Source organism: Molossus molossus, unplaced genomic scaffold (assembly GCF_014108415.1).
Source record: "Molossus molossus isolate mMolMol1 unplaced genomic scaffold, mMolMol1.p scaffold_m16_p_6, whole genome shotgun sequence".
Lineage (NCBI taxonomy): Eukaryota > Metazoa > Chordata > Mammalia > Chiroptera > Molossidae > Molossus > Molossus molossus.
Genome location: NW_023425399.1, coordinates 102,635,118 through 102,650,711, shown reverse-complemented (window position 1 = coordinate 102,650,711; position 15,594 = coordinate 102,635,118). Strand labels below are relative to the sequence as shown.

The 15,594-nt window shown below is 35.8% G+C and overlaps 1 protein-coding gene across 3 annotated transcripts in view; it reads right to left on the bottom strand.

Annotated features, from left to right (window-relative positions):
* The window catches only part of CUNH18orf54 (chromosome unknown C18orf54 homolog), a 42,119-nt gene extending 27,219 nt beyond the window's left edge, over positions 1-14,900 (bottom strand). For 2 of the 3 annotated variants that reach the window (XM_036245753.1, XM_036245752.1), the window contains exons 1-6: positions 14,808-14,900; positions 11,748-12,076; positions 9,929-10,702; positions 9,460-9,610; positions 8,084-8,186; positions 1,129-1,260 (exon numbers count right to left, since the gene is read on the bottom strand). In XM_036245753.1, the coding sequence (XP_036101646.1) occupies positions 1,129-1,260; positions 8,084-8,186; positions 9,460-9,610; positions 9,929-10,702; positions 11,748-12,030 (1,443 nt within the window). In that variant the 5' untranslated portion in view covers positions 12,031-12,076; positions 14,808-14,900. Of the gene's footprint in view, positions 1-1,128; positions 1,261-2,299; positions 2,444-8,083; positions 8,187-9,459; positions 9,611-9,928; positions 10,703-11,747; positions 12,077-14,807 lie in introns of those variants that run through there. The other variant, XR_004957134.1, reaches the window with a different exon arrangement.
* Between the last annotated feature and the right edge of the window lie 694 nt (positions 14,901-15,594).

Sequence of the window (15,594 nt, the reverse complement as noted above, 5' to 3'; positions counted from 1 at the left end):
ATTATGTCCAATAAAAATCAAACCTTGGCTTGAAATTATTACTTTAATGAATTGGGTTATGTCTCAATGTTTAAAAGAGGAGAAAAAGGAAAATGTATTAACACTCTGTATGTTAAGGTTATGATCATTAGAATGGAAAGAGAAAAATGAAGAAATACAACTCCAAAGAACAGGCTGTAGTAGTTCCCAAGAGCTGATCTAATCATTTGCAATGAAACTCAATTTCAGAAAGCTCTATACTGAATAACCGTACCAAAACAAACAATGATAATAAAAACATTTAAGTATGTTAAGATATTATTTTCTTTACATAATTTAAATATTATCATTTAAGTTATTTAAAGTTTTTATTATTATAAGGCAATTATTTTATTATTAAGGTATTAAATTTTTATCTGGTGCCAAGCACTGTAATAAGTACTTTATATAATCTGTCTCAATTTCTCAACAACCTCATTTTACAGAAAAGAAAACTGAAACTAAAGAGATACAAATCTCTTGCTAGTAAGTGGAAGAATTAGAATTTACAATCAGACTTGGGATTATATAAACTTTCTCTCAAGTTATGAATAAAAATATATTCATACACACTATATTACTGCGGAAAAAAAAAAAAACTCTCCAGAAAGTAGCCCAAAGCAGAAACAGATTTCCGAATTCCTAGGAAATACACAAAAATACAATGGTTTTAAAATAAAACTTTACATAACTGTATTCAGAAGTCAATAAACGCATGGTAACAAAATTAAATTTCACATGATAAAGGTATGTGGAGAAGTCTAATGTTGAGAAGGTTTTCCAGATCTCCCCAATTTATAAATACAAGTTGGACTATACAAATAATTGTGTAGGCCATTAAAAAAACAACTTTTATAATCCTTTCATACCTACAAATGTGGTATTTATAAGCATAAACTAAATAACAATCCATTCATGGATATACAGCTGCAGAAATCTAATAGTGCTCAATTTGAATTAGTTACTTTCTGAAAAAAAAGAGTAATATAACTCTACAACATGTGTTATGTGGCATGCTTATTAACATAAAACTAGAGGTCAAACTAGAGAATCTAGAAAGGAATCTTCTCTCTTCACAGATTCCAATTCATAAATCAAGTTTGTGCTTACTTGCTGAATTTCTCCTTTTGGCTCTGTCGTTTTATTCTGATTAAAACTTTCTTGTACGGCTTGAAGATTAAATAACATTTGTTTCAAGGCTTCAACAGGACCATGATGTTTTCCTCCAGACAGGGTACAGCTCTAAGGTTAAAACAGATGAACAATTAACCACCAACATTCAGGGGCAAAAGGTTGTATTTTGTATTATTCTACCCCAATACAAAATTAATACAAAAATCCAAACAATACATGTCAATAAAATGTTTTTAAAAATTGTACATAACTTACCACCTCCCCTTTCCCAGTTCTCAAATAAAGTTACTTAGTGACAATCATTTTTAAGTTTGGTATATCCTTTCTAGTCTTTGCTCTTTCAAAATGAATAGTATTTGTCTATATTTGCAATGCATTCATTTAATACATTTATAATCATAGATTTTTAGAACCAAAATGTTCGCAGAGAGCAGGTCTGCCAATCTGTTCTTTTCAGGTGCGCAAATGGAGCTTGAGCAAGGACTAGAACTTTAAATACAGTATTCCCTTCACAATTTTAAGTGTTTTGAACACAGAATACAAGTTTTCCACCTCTTGATGGGCCACACATTCCTTGCTACCTAAAAAACATGCATAACTCAGTTATCTTTCCTGCATTCAAAGAAGGCAACAGCACTTAGCCACATAAGGTGGTCAAGATTCTTTTAAAATAATCTGTAAGGGATATTTTTTACCTTCTTTTTAAAAGTCTTACCAACCTATTATTTTTACACTATTCACATGAGTTGCTGTGTCCTGAAAACTACCCAAAAAGTGACAAATAGATCTAAGATGTCTGTGATTTGATATATTTAAACATAGACAGTAAAATATATGTACAATTTAAAGTTCAAGTCTAGAGGAAATTGTTGACTAGCATAAGAACATCAGAAGTGAGTTCCCACTGGTGCAGAGATTCCAAGTTATGCATAAGGGCTAAAAAGATTTCTAAAGACACACTTCGCAGCTATATGAACAGGGTGTAAGAAAACACTATGCTGTACATCTGAAACTAATACAGAATAATATTGTATGTAAACTGTAATTGAAAACATTTTTTTTTAAAAAGAAACAAATAATGTGAGAAGGTAAAATGATGCTGTGGAAATGGTATGGCAGTTCCTCAAAAATATAAGCATAGAATTACCATACAACCTGCAATTCCTCTTCTGGTTATATAACCAAAGAAGTGAACGTAGAAGCTCAAACAGATACTTATATACCCATGTCATAGAAGCATTATTCACATAGCAAAAAGGTGGAAGCAGGCCATGTGTTCATCAGCAGACGACTGGGGATAAACAAAACACAGTACATACATATAATGGAGTATTATAGAAATCTAAGAAAGGAAGAAAATGTTGACATAGGATACAACATGTGAAATAAGCCAGATTCCTTATATGATGCCATGGATTGAATTGTGTCCCAGAATTCATGTTAAAGTCATAACCTTGAATTCAGTTGTATTTGGAGACAGGGCCATAAGGAGGTAATTAAGGTTAAATGAGGTCATAAGAGTGGGAGCTTTGACACCACAGGATTAGTGTCCTTATAAGAAGAGACACGTGAGAGCTGGAGGAAAGGCCGTGTAAGGCCACAGTGAGAAGGCAGCCATCTACAAGCCAGGAAGAGAGCTTGTTCCCCAGGAACAGAATCAGCCAGCACTTTATCGTAGAGTTCCCAGCCTCCAGAACTGAAAGAATAAAATTCTGCTGTTGAAGCCACATAGCCTACGGTCTTTTGTTTGGCAGCCTGAGCAGACTAACACATACAAGGTTTCTAGAATAGTCAAAGTCACTGAGACAGAAAGTAGAATTGCACTGGCCAGAGCTGTGGGAAAGGGGGAATTGAGAGCTAATGTTTAATGGGTATAGAGTTTCACTTCAGGAAGATAAAAGTTCTTCAGATGGGTGATGGTAATGGTTGTACAATGTGAAAGTACTTATTGCACAGAACTGTACACTTCAAAATGGTTAAAACAGTAAATTCTATATTATGTAGATTTTACCAAAATTAAATTAAAAAAAAAAAACGGCATAAGGATCCAATTAGGTTTATACTCCCCTCCTGCACCCCTGGAGACAGCACCTGAGGCACTATCTAAATGATCTGCTTCCAGCCACTCGTTTAGAATAATTTCTGGTTGCCTGAGAACCACCACAAGGGTTACAAATGCCTGCCTCTGGAATTTGCTATGCCTGCTTAGAGTGAACTTTTTATACAAAGCAGTGGTCAGAGTACCAAAAGAAAACTACAAAGCAGAATATATGAACTACTTTGTGCCATTCACTAAAGAATGTTTAATAAATGTGGGTATGACTGACAGAATTTATTCTGAGACCTGTCACTAAAACCTAGCAGTGAATATATCTGAGAATCTTTTTGTTTACCTCTGACTCTTAGAACTACAGTAATGTTCACATATTCAAAAAACTATTTAAACCGCCCTGGCCGGTTTGGCTCAGCGGTTGGAGCATCGGCCTGCAGTCCAGAGAGACCTGGGTTCAGTTCCCGCCAAGGGCGCGTACCTCGGTCATAGTTTGTCCCTGGCCCAGGTTGGTTGTGCAGTTGGCAGCCACTCAATGTGTCCCTTTCATGTCAATGTTTCTCTCTCTCTCTTCCTCTCTCTCCCTCCCACTCTATCTGACCAAAAAATGGAAAAATGTCCTCGAGTGAGGATAAAAAAAAAAAATTTAGACCAAATAGAATATGGAAAGAAACTAACATAAATATAAAAATGAAGCACTTAATGGTATTACCAATGAACCAATTAACATGACCATGCTGAAAGGGGTTGGAAAAAAATTAATCACAGTGACTTTGGAAAAAAGTATTTTGACTGCATAGTCTAAGGCTAAAGATTTTTTAAAAGCTATACACAAATAGTATAATCTAGTTTCTTAAAGGGATATGGATTAGCAATTCTGAAACCATTTGTATACTAAGACTGAACAAGTAAAGCTATTATAGATAGTAAGAGTCAGGATTCTCACCAGTGAGAGAGAAGTTACTAATAACAAACAGGAAAGACTGAAATGCTGTGGTACTGGACTAGAATCAGAGGTATAAAAGTATGAGCTCATGATTTCATATGTACATATAAAATATACATAGAAATATAGATATGAATGTGTTGGTAGTAAACATACATGTTCCCTGGGCTCTAGAAAAAGTAACAACCCAGCAGCAATAAGCACACCTAATGCCTACATCTTAATTTCTAAACACCATTTTCCAATACAAAGAATCATGACTCAAAAAAGAATGGGAACATGTCAAAAAGACACAGGAACCAACCTGAAGGAACTCATGGCCTAAACTGGAACAATTTGAGCAACAAAATAAATAATAATATTGTATTATAAACCTAGACTAAAATGAGTTCCTGTTGATATAATAAACAAATAAATGAGGGAGAAGGAATAGCTCTCCATTACACAAAAATTTCAATTAATAATGTAGAAGAAAAGTCAAAATCTACCAATAGATACTAAAATTAGTTGATGAAAGTTTGTGACTACTTTCATGGTCTCCAAGTATCTCCAAGATATTTATTCATTACAACGGGAAATTGTAATTTTACTAAAGAGAAACCCAGTAACACCAATTGTTCAAGGTTAACAGCACAAATTTTAACATATTTCCATAATTGTAATGTTGTTATTATTGTATTACCATACTGCTATGAACTGAATGTGTGTGTCCCTCTAGAATTGGTATTTTGAAGCCTAATCCCAATGTGATAGTATTTGGAGGAGGGACACGTGTGGAGCCCACATGAATGGAATTTGTGTCCTTATAAAAGACACAGAGAGCCCTGGCCGGTTTGGCTCAGCGGTTAGAGCATCAGCCCGTGGACCAGAGAGTCCCGGGTTCGGTTCCCACTAAGGGCACGTACCTCTGTTGCAGTTTGTCCCCGGCCCCAGTTGGGGTCATGTGGGTGGCGACCATTCGATGTGTCTCTCTCACATCGATGTTTCTCTCTCTCTCTTCCTCTCTCTTTCCCTCCCGCTCTATCTGAAGATAAATGCAAAAATGTCCTCCAGTGAGGTTTTAAAAAAAAGAGAGACACACAGAGAGCTTGCTTCCTTCCTCTCCTCTCTGCCATGTGAATACATAGAGAAGATGGCCACCTGCAAATTAAGAAGCAGGACATCACCAGACACCTTGATCTTAAACTTCTCAGCCTCCAGAACTGTGAGAAATAAATGTCTGCTATTTAAGCCACCTGGACTATGGCATATTGTGCAAGTGCAAACACACATATCTATATATCAAAGGTATCAATATATCATGAACCCTCTGATATGATGCACTGAGAAGGGCACACAGCATATCTGCTGCATTCTTGCCAAAAATGCATAACCCCATTCTACTCATGAGGAAACTTCAGACTAACCCAAATGGAGGAATTATCTAAAATAATATCCAACTGCCCCATACTCTTCAAGTGTCAAGGTCATAACAGACAATGAAAAACTGAGGAATTGTAACAGCCTGAAGTGTATTAAGGAGACATGACAACTAAATGCAACACTGAATCCTGGATTGGATCCTAAAAAATGACATTGGTAGAAAAGCTGGTGAAATGAGAATAAGGACTGTGGTTGAGGGAACAATACTGTACCTATTTTAATTCCCTGTTTGTGATTATTATACTATGGTGAGATGTTAACATTAGGGAAGCTGGGAGAAGGATGACAGGAAATATCTGGATTATTTTTGCAACTTTTTGCACATATAAAATGATTAAAGACAAACAAAAACATCCTGGTAGTGAGGTTGTATGTGCACAGTCAGGAGGAGAAGGACCAGTTGGTTAATACTTAACACTCATCCATCTCAAATTCAAAAATACTTCTGTAAATGTGTTCCTCTACCAGTGCTCCTTATCTAAGTAAATGGCAACATCCAATCCTTTGGTTGCTTGACTCAAACATCTTGAATTCATTCTTTAAATCCTCTCTATCTCCATCCTACCAGCTCTACCTTCAAAATACATCCCAAGTTTAACCACTTCCAATCACCTCCCATGCATCCAGCCTATTCAAGCCTCTACAATCCCTATCCTGAAAGACTGCAAAAAACCTCCAAACGTTTCTGCTCCTTCTCCAGCTTCTCTTTAGTCTATGATCACACAGCTTTTATATTTTAAAATGTAGAGCTGAAAATTTCATTCCTCCACTCAAAACCTTCCAGTGACTTACCACTCAAGTAAAATGTAAAATCTTCATTCCATAGCTGAAAAGTCCCTACATGATCTGGTTCCTCATTACCTCTCCATCTTACTTACCTCTTAGCACTCTTTCCCTTGTTCCTGCTGATACGCTACACTGACTAGACTCTGATATCCCTTGAACATGCTAAACACATTTCTGTAAAAAGTCATTTCTCCATGGGTATTTGGCTTACTATTTACTCATTTTGGGTTTTCACTCAAATATCACCTCATTAGTGAGGCCATTTCTGACTACTCTATTTAAAATTGTACCCTCATTTCTCTTTCCCAATTAATTTTGCTTCGTAACACTTATAGTACTCCCTTATATATTACTTATTACATTTTTGTTTAGTTTGCTCTCCAACTAGAATAAAAATTCTAAGAGGCAAGGATTTCCACTCTTATTCAATACTAGGAATATAGTTCTTAAAAAAGTGTTTGGCACTCAAATATTTGTCAAATAAATATTTGATAATTAAGCTTTACTCACCCAGAATCTGATTCAGTATCTTATATAGAGTTCTAAGGTCAGACATATTCTGACAGCCTGTACTTTCTATAGTAAATTTCAGTGGAGGAAAAAAACATATTTTATTAAATTTTTTAGCTAATTTTTATTTTGAGTGTTCAGTCTCTCAAATCTTCCAGATGTTAAGACCCCAAAAGTATTATTTCAATATTTAACACCATGACTTATATTTTTAAGTCAAATTGTATATCATTTCTTATGTGTATAAATATACATTTATACTTTATTTTGGGGTAACTTGCAAGATGCACATATGCTGATTTAGTAAAATTGAATAATGTTCCTATTTTTTAAATTATAGAGATTTATAACTGTATCTTAGAAATACAACTCAAGCCCTGGCCAGTTTGGCTCAGCGGTTAGAGCGTCGGCCTGCGGTCCGGAGAGACCCGGGTTCGGTTCCCGCTAAGGGCACGTACCTCGGTTGCAGTTTGTCCCCGGCCCTGGTTGGTCGTGCGGGTGGCAGCCACTCGATGTGTCCCTTCACGTCAATGTTTCTCTCTCTCTCTCCTTTCCTCTCTCTCCCTCCCACTCTATCTGTACAAAAAATGGAAAAATGTCCTCGGGTGAGGATAAAAAAAAAAAAAGAAATACAACTCAATAACCAGCTGCCCTATGGGAAAATATAATTTACTCTATAATGATCTTTTTTATATGTTTTCCAGAAAAAAATTATAATCACAATTTAGGCTCTCTGTAAGAGTTCAATCCCACATCCCTCTACTTTAGAATACTAAAATAAAACTATTGCCCTGGCCAGTGTTTTCAGTGGTTAGAGCATCAGCCCATGCACCAAAGGTTCAATTCCCAGTCGAGGGCATGTACCTGGGTTACAGGTCTGATCCCTGGCCCTGGTTAGGGCGCATGCAGGAAGCAACCAATCAATGTGTCTCTCTCACATCGATGTTCTGTTTCTCTCTCTCTAGAGTCTCCTCCTTCCCCTCTACTCTCTCAAAAAAAAAAAAAAAAAAACACAATGGAAAAAATATCTTTGAGTGAAAATTAACAAAAAAATATATAAAATTATCAATAATTCTAGAGTGACAGTTTAATGGATGTGTGTTAGGGAAGAGGGAATATGGGTCATTTTTTTTTGTTTTATATCTAAATAAATTAGAAATTAATATCTATATATATTAGTATTCTTTTCATAGTTAAAAGGATTTAACTTCACCCACCTGATTGTCATTACTTAAAAAGTCTTCAAGGAACCCTTTAGCACACTTTGCCCCTGAAGCTTCTTGAGGACTATCATCAGAGTTCACAGGAACTGGAGATTTGCTACGTAGGATTTAAGATACAACATAGCAATTAAATTTTCAGTTTATAAAAACTAGATAGTATATAATTAAATGGTTATTATTTAAATACAAATGGCCACCAAGAAATAACCACGTAGATATGATTCATGTTGCTTGGCAATTCATTTTCTCCCTCAACTGATACCAAAATCTAACCCTCCCTATCTCCTTGCTTCTCCATGAAAGCTTCAAGAAAAAAAAATTTTTTTTAAATAAAAGATGTTAGTCTTCAACTAAACAAATAAGCCTTCAACTATAGGTTTAAGTACCTTATATTTATTTTCTAATCAATTGAATCCTCACAAAAACCCCAAAGTAGAGGAAATTGTATAAGACCTTGTGCAAAGTAGAGTTGTACAAAGTAGACATAACCTGTACAAGATCTCAGTGGGGAAATGACAGAGCAGGGACTCCAAACCAGTATCATAGTTAGTGTCCACATTAAATAAGAAAAAAGAAAAGAAAAGATATTCAACTGAGAAGTAATCAAAAAAAGAATCTAGAAATTAATAAACTCCATCTATGACATAATAAAAGCTTAGACAAGTGAATATAACAAATATTAGAACCTAAGGCAGGATACAGGGTTACCAAGAATGTAATTCTGAAAAGTCTAGACATACTATCACTAAGAAAAAGCTTTCCTATCTAATCTTTACTCCAAGCTCACATTCATAGTTATCTAAGTGAACACTTTTTAAATTATTCTGAGAAACAATGTCATTGAAAGGTTAAATACACAAATGAAAACAATCTTAAAAACTATAAAAATTTTCACAAAAGACAATATAAAAAATGCAATATCATTTAAGGAAAATAACAACTGAAAGGAAAAGTAAAATGTAAATGAAAAGAAATGGATAACTAAAATATGGAGAGAACATGGAGAAAAAAAGGTAAAAGTAAAAAGAAAGTAACAAGAAATTCATAGCTTTCTTCCTTGTACAAAATAGTTGCTTTGGGTTCTAATTCCTCATAGTAAATATATATCAGTATTTTATAGTGCAACAAAAGGAACATGTAACAAAAACAAAGGTTACATAATGTACTTGTTATGAAGCATTACACCATCTTGTGGTAACAAATGAACAATGCAATATAAAGCAAAGCAACACTGAACACTATGTTCCACAAAATTATGTTATTATTACTGCTAATTACCAAGTTATTTAAAAAAATAAATTAGATGTCCATATATTTTTCCTTTGGAAAACTAATGACCTTGTATGACTTTTCCATTATAATGTACTTACAAAGTAACAGGAATATTTTCCCATGATCTTTCTGCTTCAAGTTTATCTAATGAACAAGGACTGTCATCCTGTTTCATAGACTTTGGTAATTCTTTAGTACAATCCTCTAGATTTCTCTTGGCCTTCAGGATAAGCAATTCAATTTTGTCACCTATTATAAAAGACTACATTAATTCTTTAAGAAAAATAAATAAATGCAAAATCTCACAAAGCAACAAGAATCCAGATAGTTGAAATAATATACATATTTATAACAACAAATCATGTCAAAATGTGACATTTCAAACAAATAAAAGGCAGAAAAGACATTTTTTTTGTTACAAAATGCTACATAAATGAAAACCTTAAGAGTTCAAAAGAGATGTATCACTTGATCATTATATCAAGAATGTAATATAAAAGCTCCTAGGCATTAGAGCAAATTCACAACATTTTCTTTGGTTCTTAAAAATAAACATAAAACAATTACCACTGAATGGCTTTTTGGATTGTCCTGGGAGAAGTGGATTCTCACATTGATATTGACTATGTTCTGAATCACATTTATATTCATTAGCTAATCCTTTATCAACACTCGAGAAATCTGAAATGTTTGAGGGTTCAAAAGTATATTCAAAACAATCTAATTTATTCATAAGTCGAGAAGTTCTTTGTGCCTGATAACTATGTCTTGGGGAACACTGATCTTCTTTAAATATTTTATAAATCTTTTGACTATTTGTGTCAGGTAGCAAGTCTTGATTATGGAGCCAGACTGGGTATTTGAAATCAGGTATACTAGTTATTCCAGAAACATTAAGGTCAGATTTCTGGCCAGTGAGCCACCTTGGGTAATTTTTTTCAAGGCTGTGTTCTGAACTGTCCTTGAAAGATGATTTCTTGGAAAAAGATGGTTCAGAAATACATTTATTAGTCTTATTCACAAGTTTTAGGTTTTTTAGCCTCCGACACTGCTTTCCATTTATATTTGTGTATACAAAAGGAGTAACTAAGTTATCCTTGTTCATGGCAGTAGAGGGTTCTTGAAAATATTTATTCTTTTCAGTGTCCGATGAACTCAGTTTTCCAGTGCATTTCTTGGTTTTCTTGCTAATTCGGTGACCTGGTCCACCACAAGTAAAAGAAAATGACCCATCTGCTGGAAGTTTTAATAGATCATCAGTTGTTAGGCTAATGGAATCTATGTCATTAATAGTCTGTCTTCTAGAAGATAAGCTTCTTTTGTGATCAAAATTTTCAAAAGCTGAAAAACAAAGCGCAGTTCTGTTTATCTTCCTATATCACTATAAAATACTTCAAAATATTCAACAGTAAATGAGAATTAAGAAATTAAGAACCATTTTTTGCCATTTTCCCTTTATCTTCACTAACACTTTGATTAAAAGTATAAAAGGTATAGGCTGATGAAATAGGATGTGCTTTTCCCCTCACATCTCAATTTGCTTTAACTAATTTCTACCCTTTTCTCTCCAACCTCCCGAATCTTCCCATGTTCTTTAATTTATTGTTTCTTCAAGTTTTTCATCTAGATATACTCAACACACTAATGCAGTCACATGAATATTGGTTACTCAATACTGGCTGTAGTACAGGAAAGAAAAAATGCAATTTAATTAGGTGGAAAAATAATCTGCTTTCTTGCCTACTAACTCTGCAATAGCATTAACACAGAGCAAACATTTGTTTCAATACTCCTCTTCTGGAATAGTGCCCACATCCTTCTAAGAGTTAAATGCAAACTTTTTCCAAGTAGGGCTGCTCCGTAAGTGCTCAGTAACTGAGTTATCTACAGATTCATGTTCCTAACTTATCTTCATAAAAGCTTTACCAAGGAAAAACTCTTAACATATTGTGAATATTATTGTCCCATAGACTACAGATCAAGAAGACTAATATAATCCTATGCCATCGATTGGAAATGATCAAGTATAAAGTTAAAAAGGCTGAGATACGTTTAAAGTCATTAAGCTAGTAAATGAAAGCTAGAACCACCAAGTCAATGCTCTTTCCATTTGCTATACTGAAATGGCTTAAGGATTTAGGATCAGCCACCTGCTATATAATTCATCAGCTTCCACTCTAAGGTCACAAGGGGATCTTAGCTGAAAATTCCTGAGAACCAGATAATTACCAAATCTTTTAAGAAATATATCCAGATCTCAACATTATAAAGGTAAATTTTACTCCAAAAGAACAAAAAAAGAAGCATCTAGTTTTCAAAGAAATGCAACACATTTCTCAAATGCTTTAAATCAGTGACAAAAAGAAAACAAAGAATAAAAGCATACCACTGTTTGGTTTATAAATATAGTTGGAGAATTCTGGCATATTAGCAGGACATTTATCAATGTTAATCTTTCCAGTGCTTACACCAGGATACATCCGGCTTCGATCAAAATCATCAATATAGGCCTGCAGAGCCTGAGATGCAGAACTGTACAGTTTATCCTTATAATGAACAGAGCCATCAGGGTTAGAAGAATTACTACCACTCAGGCTGCAGCTTGCTAACAGAGAAGATACTGAAGATTCCCGAGAACAAGATCTGTGTTTTATATTTGATTTTGCCATGCCTTCCTCAAAATGGGTTATTTCTGTTCATTTCTCTTAGAAACAACTGTAATACAAAAGCAAAAGGTTAAGGTTACAAGTAAAAGGAATAGGCATATGCAGAGAAATTACTAAATATGTAAACTTTTTATAATTTTCTTTAAAGAATAAAATCCACTATCTATGAATCCTTTTTAGGCAATACACATTATAGATTTTTTATTATTTTAATTATTGTGAATTCCTTTATCATTTATTTAGAAAACATTTATTGAGAACCACTACGTACGTGCCTGGGATTATGTATACAAAAATTATCTGAAAACATGCATAGAAAGTACCAAGGAATGAGTACTCACTTTTTTTAAAAGTCCTAAAAACTACTGATATACAGTCTTTTCTTATGGTGATATATTCTATGACATCACAATACTTAACATTCCCCTACACATAATATTTTTAATTCATAAGCCTGCACCATGCACTGCAAATAGTAAGGTGCTCAATATATTTTTAAAGGAATCAAATGAGGTATTAAAAACAAGAAGGAACAGTAGAGCCCTGGCTGGTCTGGCTCAGCGGTTGGAGTGTCGGCCTGCAGACCAAAGAGTCTTGGGTTCAATTCCTGTCAAGGGCGAGTGTCTCAGTTGTGGTTTGGTCCCCGGCCCTGTTAGGGTCATTAGGGAGACAACCAATCTGTCTCCCTCTCATCAATGTTTCTTTCTTTATCTCTCTTTCTCTCTCTCCCCTCCCTTCCCTCTCTTCTTCCCTCCCACTCTATCTAAAGATAAATGGAAAAATATCCTTGGGTGAGGATTTTTTAAAAAGGAGGAAGAGGAGGAACAGTGGAGAAGAATGTTGTAAATGCCAATATGCCAATATGTAACTTTAGCCAACTTCTTTACCCCAAAAAGACTTGAGAGAACAAAATATAAAGAAATAAACTACATTCTTGCCCTGGCCAGTTTGACTCAGCAGTTAGAGCGTCGGCCTGTGGTCCAGAGAGACCCGGGTTCAGTTCCCGCTAAGAGCACGTACCTCGGTTGCAGTTTGTCCCCGGCCCTGGTTGCTGGTTGGTCGTGCAGGTGGCAGCCACTTGATGTGTCCCTTTCACGTCGATGTCTCTCTCTCTCTCTCTCTCTCTTCCTCTCTCTCCCTCCCACTCTATCTGAACAAAAAAATGGAAAAAATGCCCTCGGGTGAGGATAAAAAATGAAAAAGAAAAAAGAAAGAAACTACAAGTCTTACCATAAAATGAAAGTGCAATATACTCTTTTCCTAAAACAACATTGTTAATAATCATCTCCTGACCATCTCATTTTTGGCACTACCCTCACTATATTCAACACTTATATGAAACAGATTCAGCCCACTTCTCTTTTAAAGGAGACTTAAATAATTCGAAAATTGACTTAATGTATTCATCTTGCTATTTTTGCATCATTAAAATTGGCAGAATTCCTGTCTACCTTAGTATAGGAATAATAGGATCTATATTTGAAAACCTAATAAATCACAAGATGAATAGTACATGACATGATATTCTTTTTAAATTAATCAATAGATTTTCTGTACTACAAATAAAAGATTAATGTCTAGAATTTAATACATGCTATGATATTACAAAATTAATATATTTAACTTTTGGCTGTATTCTGGGAATGTTTAAGTTACAACAACTTTCAATGTAATCTTAACTGTCAAATTTGACTTTAAACTATTGAAAGTTTTCCATTTAGGAAAGAAAAGACAGAGTAAAACATCATCCTGTCTCTTAGCCTATGCAGCTGCCTTTGCAAGAGAGCTGACAGCAGTCAGTGGACGCAGCAACAGAACATAAGATGATGTTTAGCCTCTTTGATTTTCCTGAATGCTGTGATACTGGTATAATACTACAGAATGGCTACACTCTTATTCATGGTGGCCACGACATGGAAACAACCAAAGTGTCCTTCAGTGAATGACTAGATAAAGAAGAAGTACATATGGACTACTACTCAACCATAAGGATGAAATACTATCATTTACAAAAACATGGATGGATCTTGAGAATATCATACTAAGTGAAATAAGTCAGACAGAAAAGGACAAGAACCATATAAAACTATAAATCAGAAAGCAACAAACAAACAAACTCATAGACACAGACAACAGTATAGTGGTTACCAGAGGGGAAGAGATTGGGAGGGTAGTAAAGGGTAAAGGGGGTCAAATATATGGTGACTGAAGGGGACTAGACTTTAGGTGGGGAGCACACAATGCAATAAATAGATAATGTATTATAGAATTGTACACCTGACATGTTATTAACCAATGTCACTCCCAATAAATTCAATTATATACACACCCACACATATATAAAATGAATGGCTACACTGTCAGCTTTGCCCTTTCTTTACTCACTAATGATGTTTACATTTTCTCAAGTGAACAATGCTTGTAGATTAAGCTTGACCAAATGTTTTCTCCCTTATTCGAACACAGTACAGGTTATTGGTTTTAGTTTTACAAAACCTCAAAAACAAAAACAAAACCCTAAAAGGCACAGTCGATGGATTATGGTTCTCAGTGAGTGGATAATAACATGTATTTTAATCCAGAGGTGGTTTTTTAAAAATATCCATACTTGAACTATCATTGTGGAAAGTTTCCCAAAGTACTAGACAAAAGTCGGAAAAATGTTTAATAAACCCCTTTGCAGCCATCACCCTGCTTCAAACAATTACCAGTATACCCAAACTTTTTATCTACCCGCCTCTCCTACAGGATTATTTCGAAGCAAACCCCAAAAATCTTACCATGTCTTCCATAAACACCCGTTCGTATCTGCGTAAGGTAATCCATCATTCCAGAGTGTTAAACGAATGGCAACAAAGTTCAACTACCTTTGATTCAAAAACACAATGTTCCGTGTTAAATAACCACCAATGGGAATAGCTCACAATAAATTCACAACTCTTAGAAATAACAGCTCTGTGATTCCTGTGATTAATCGAACGTCTGTTCATAGTCTACAGCAAAGACTCACCGCACCGGGAAGGCCAAGGCTGCTGGCGCGCCTGCACCTGAGCCCCCATCCAGCCCCTCCCGGGGCGCTGGGCTCAAACCTGCCGCCGCATCTGGAACCGCCCGCCCTGCGGGACCCCAGCAGTCACCGCTGGCTGCTCGGAAACCATCTGGCTGCGACAGTTAGCGCCTCCGGGCGGGGGCTGATGGAGATCCTTGGGGTGACGACCTCGACAGCCCAAGCCCCCATCCCCACCACTGCCTCCATTCCCCTAAGGCCCACGTCAGGTCCCCTCCGTCCAGTTCCGCGACCCTCCCCTGAAGTTCTCTTTCCGCAGACACTCTCCCGCGGGAGACGTCTTCCCCTCCCTTCCCTCCTTCCTTCGGCCTTTCCCTCGAGCTGTCAAAGGATCGGACGCCCCCCGAAAACACACCCCTTTTTCCGGCCGAACTCGCCAAAGATGGTCCAAAAAGAAATAAAAACACACAATTCCACAACTCCCCGCCGAAAGCTCAGGCCTGTAACCCGGCGGGAGACGCCACAAAGCATCCCGGACACAGACACCGCCGCGCCTCAGG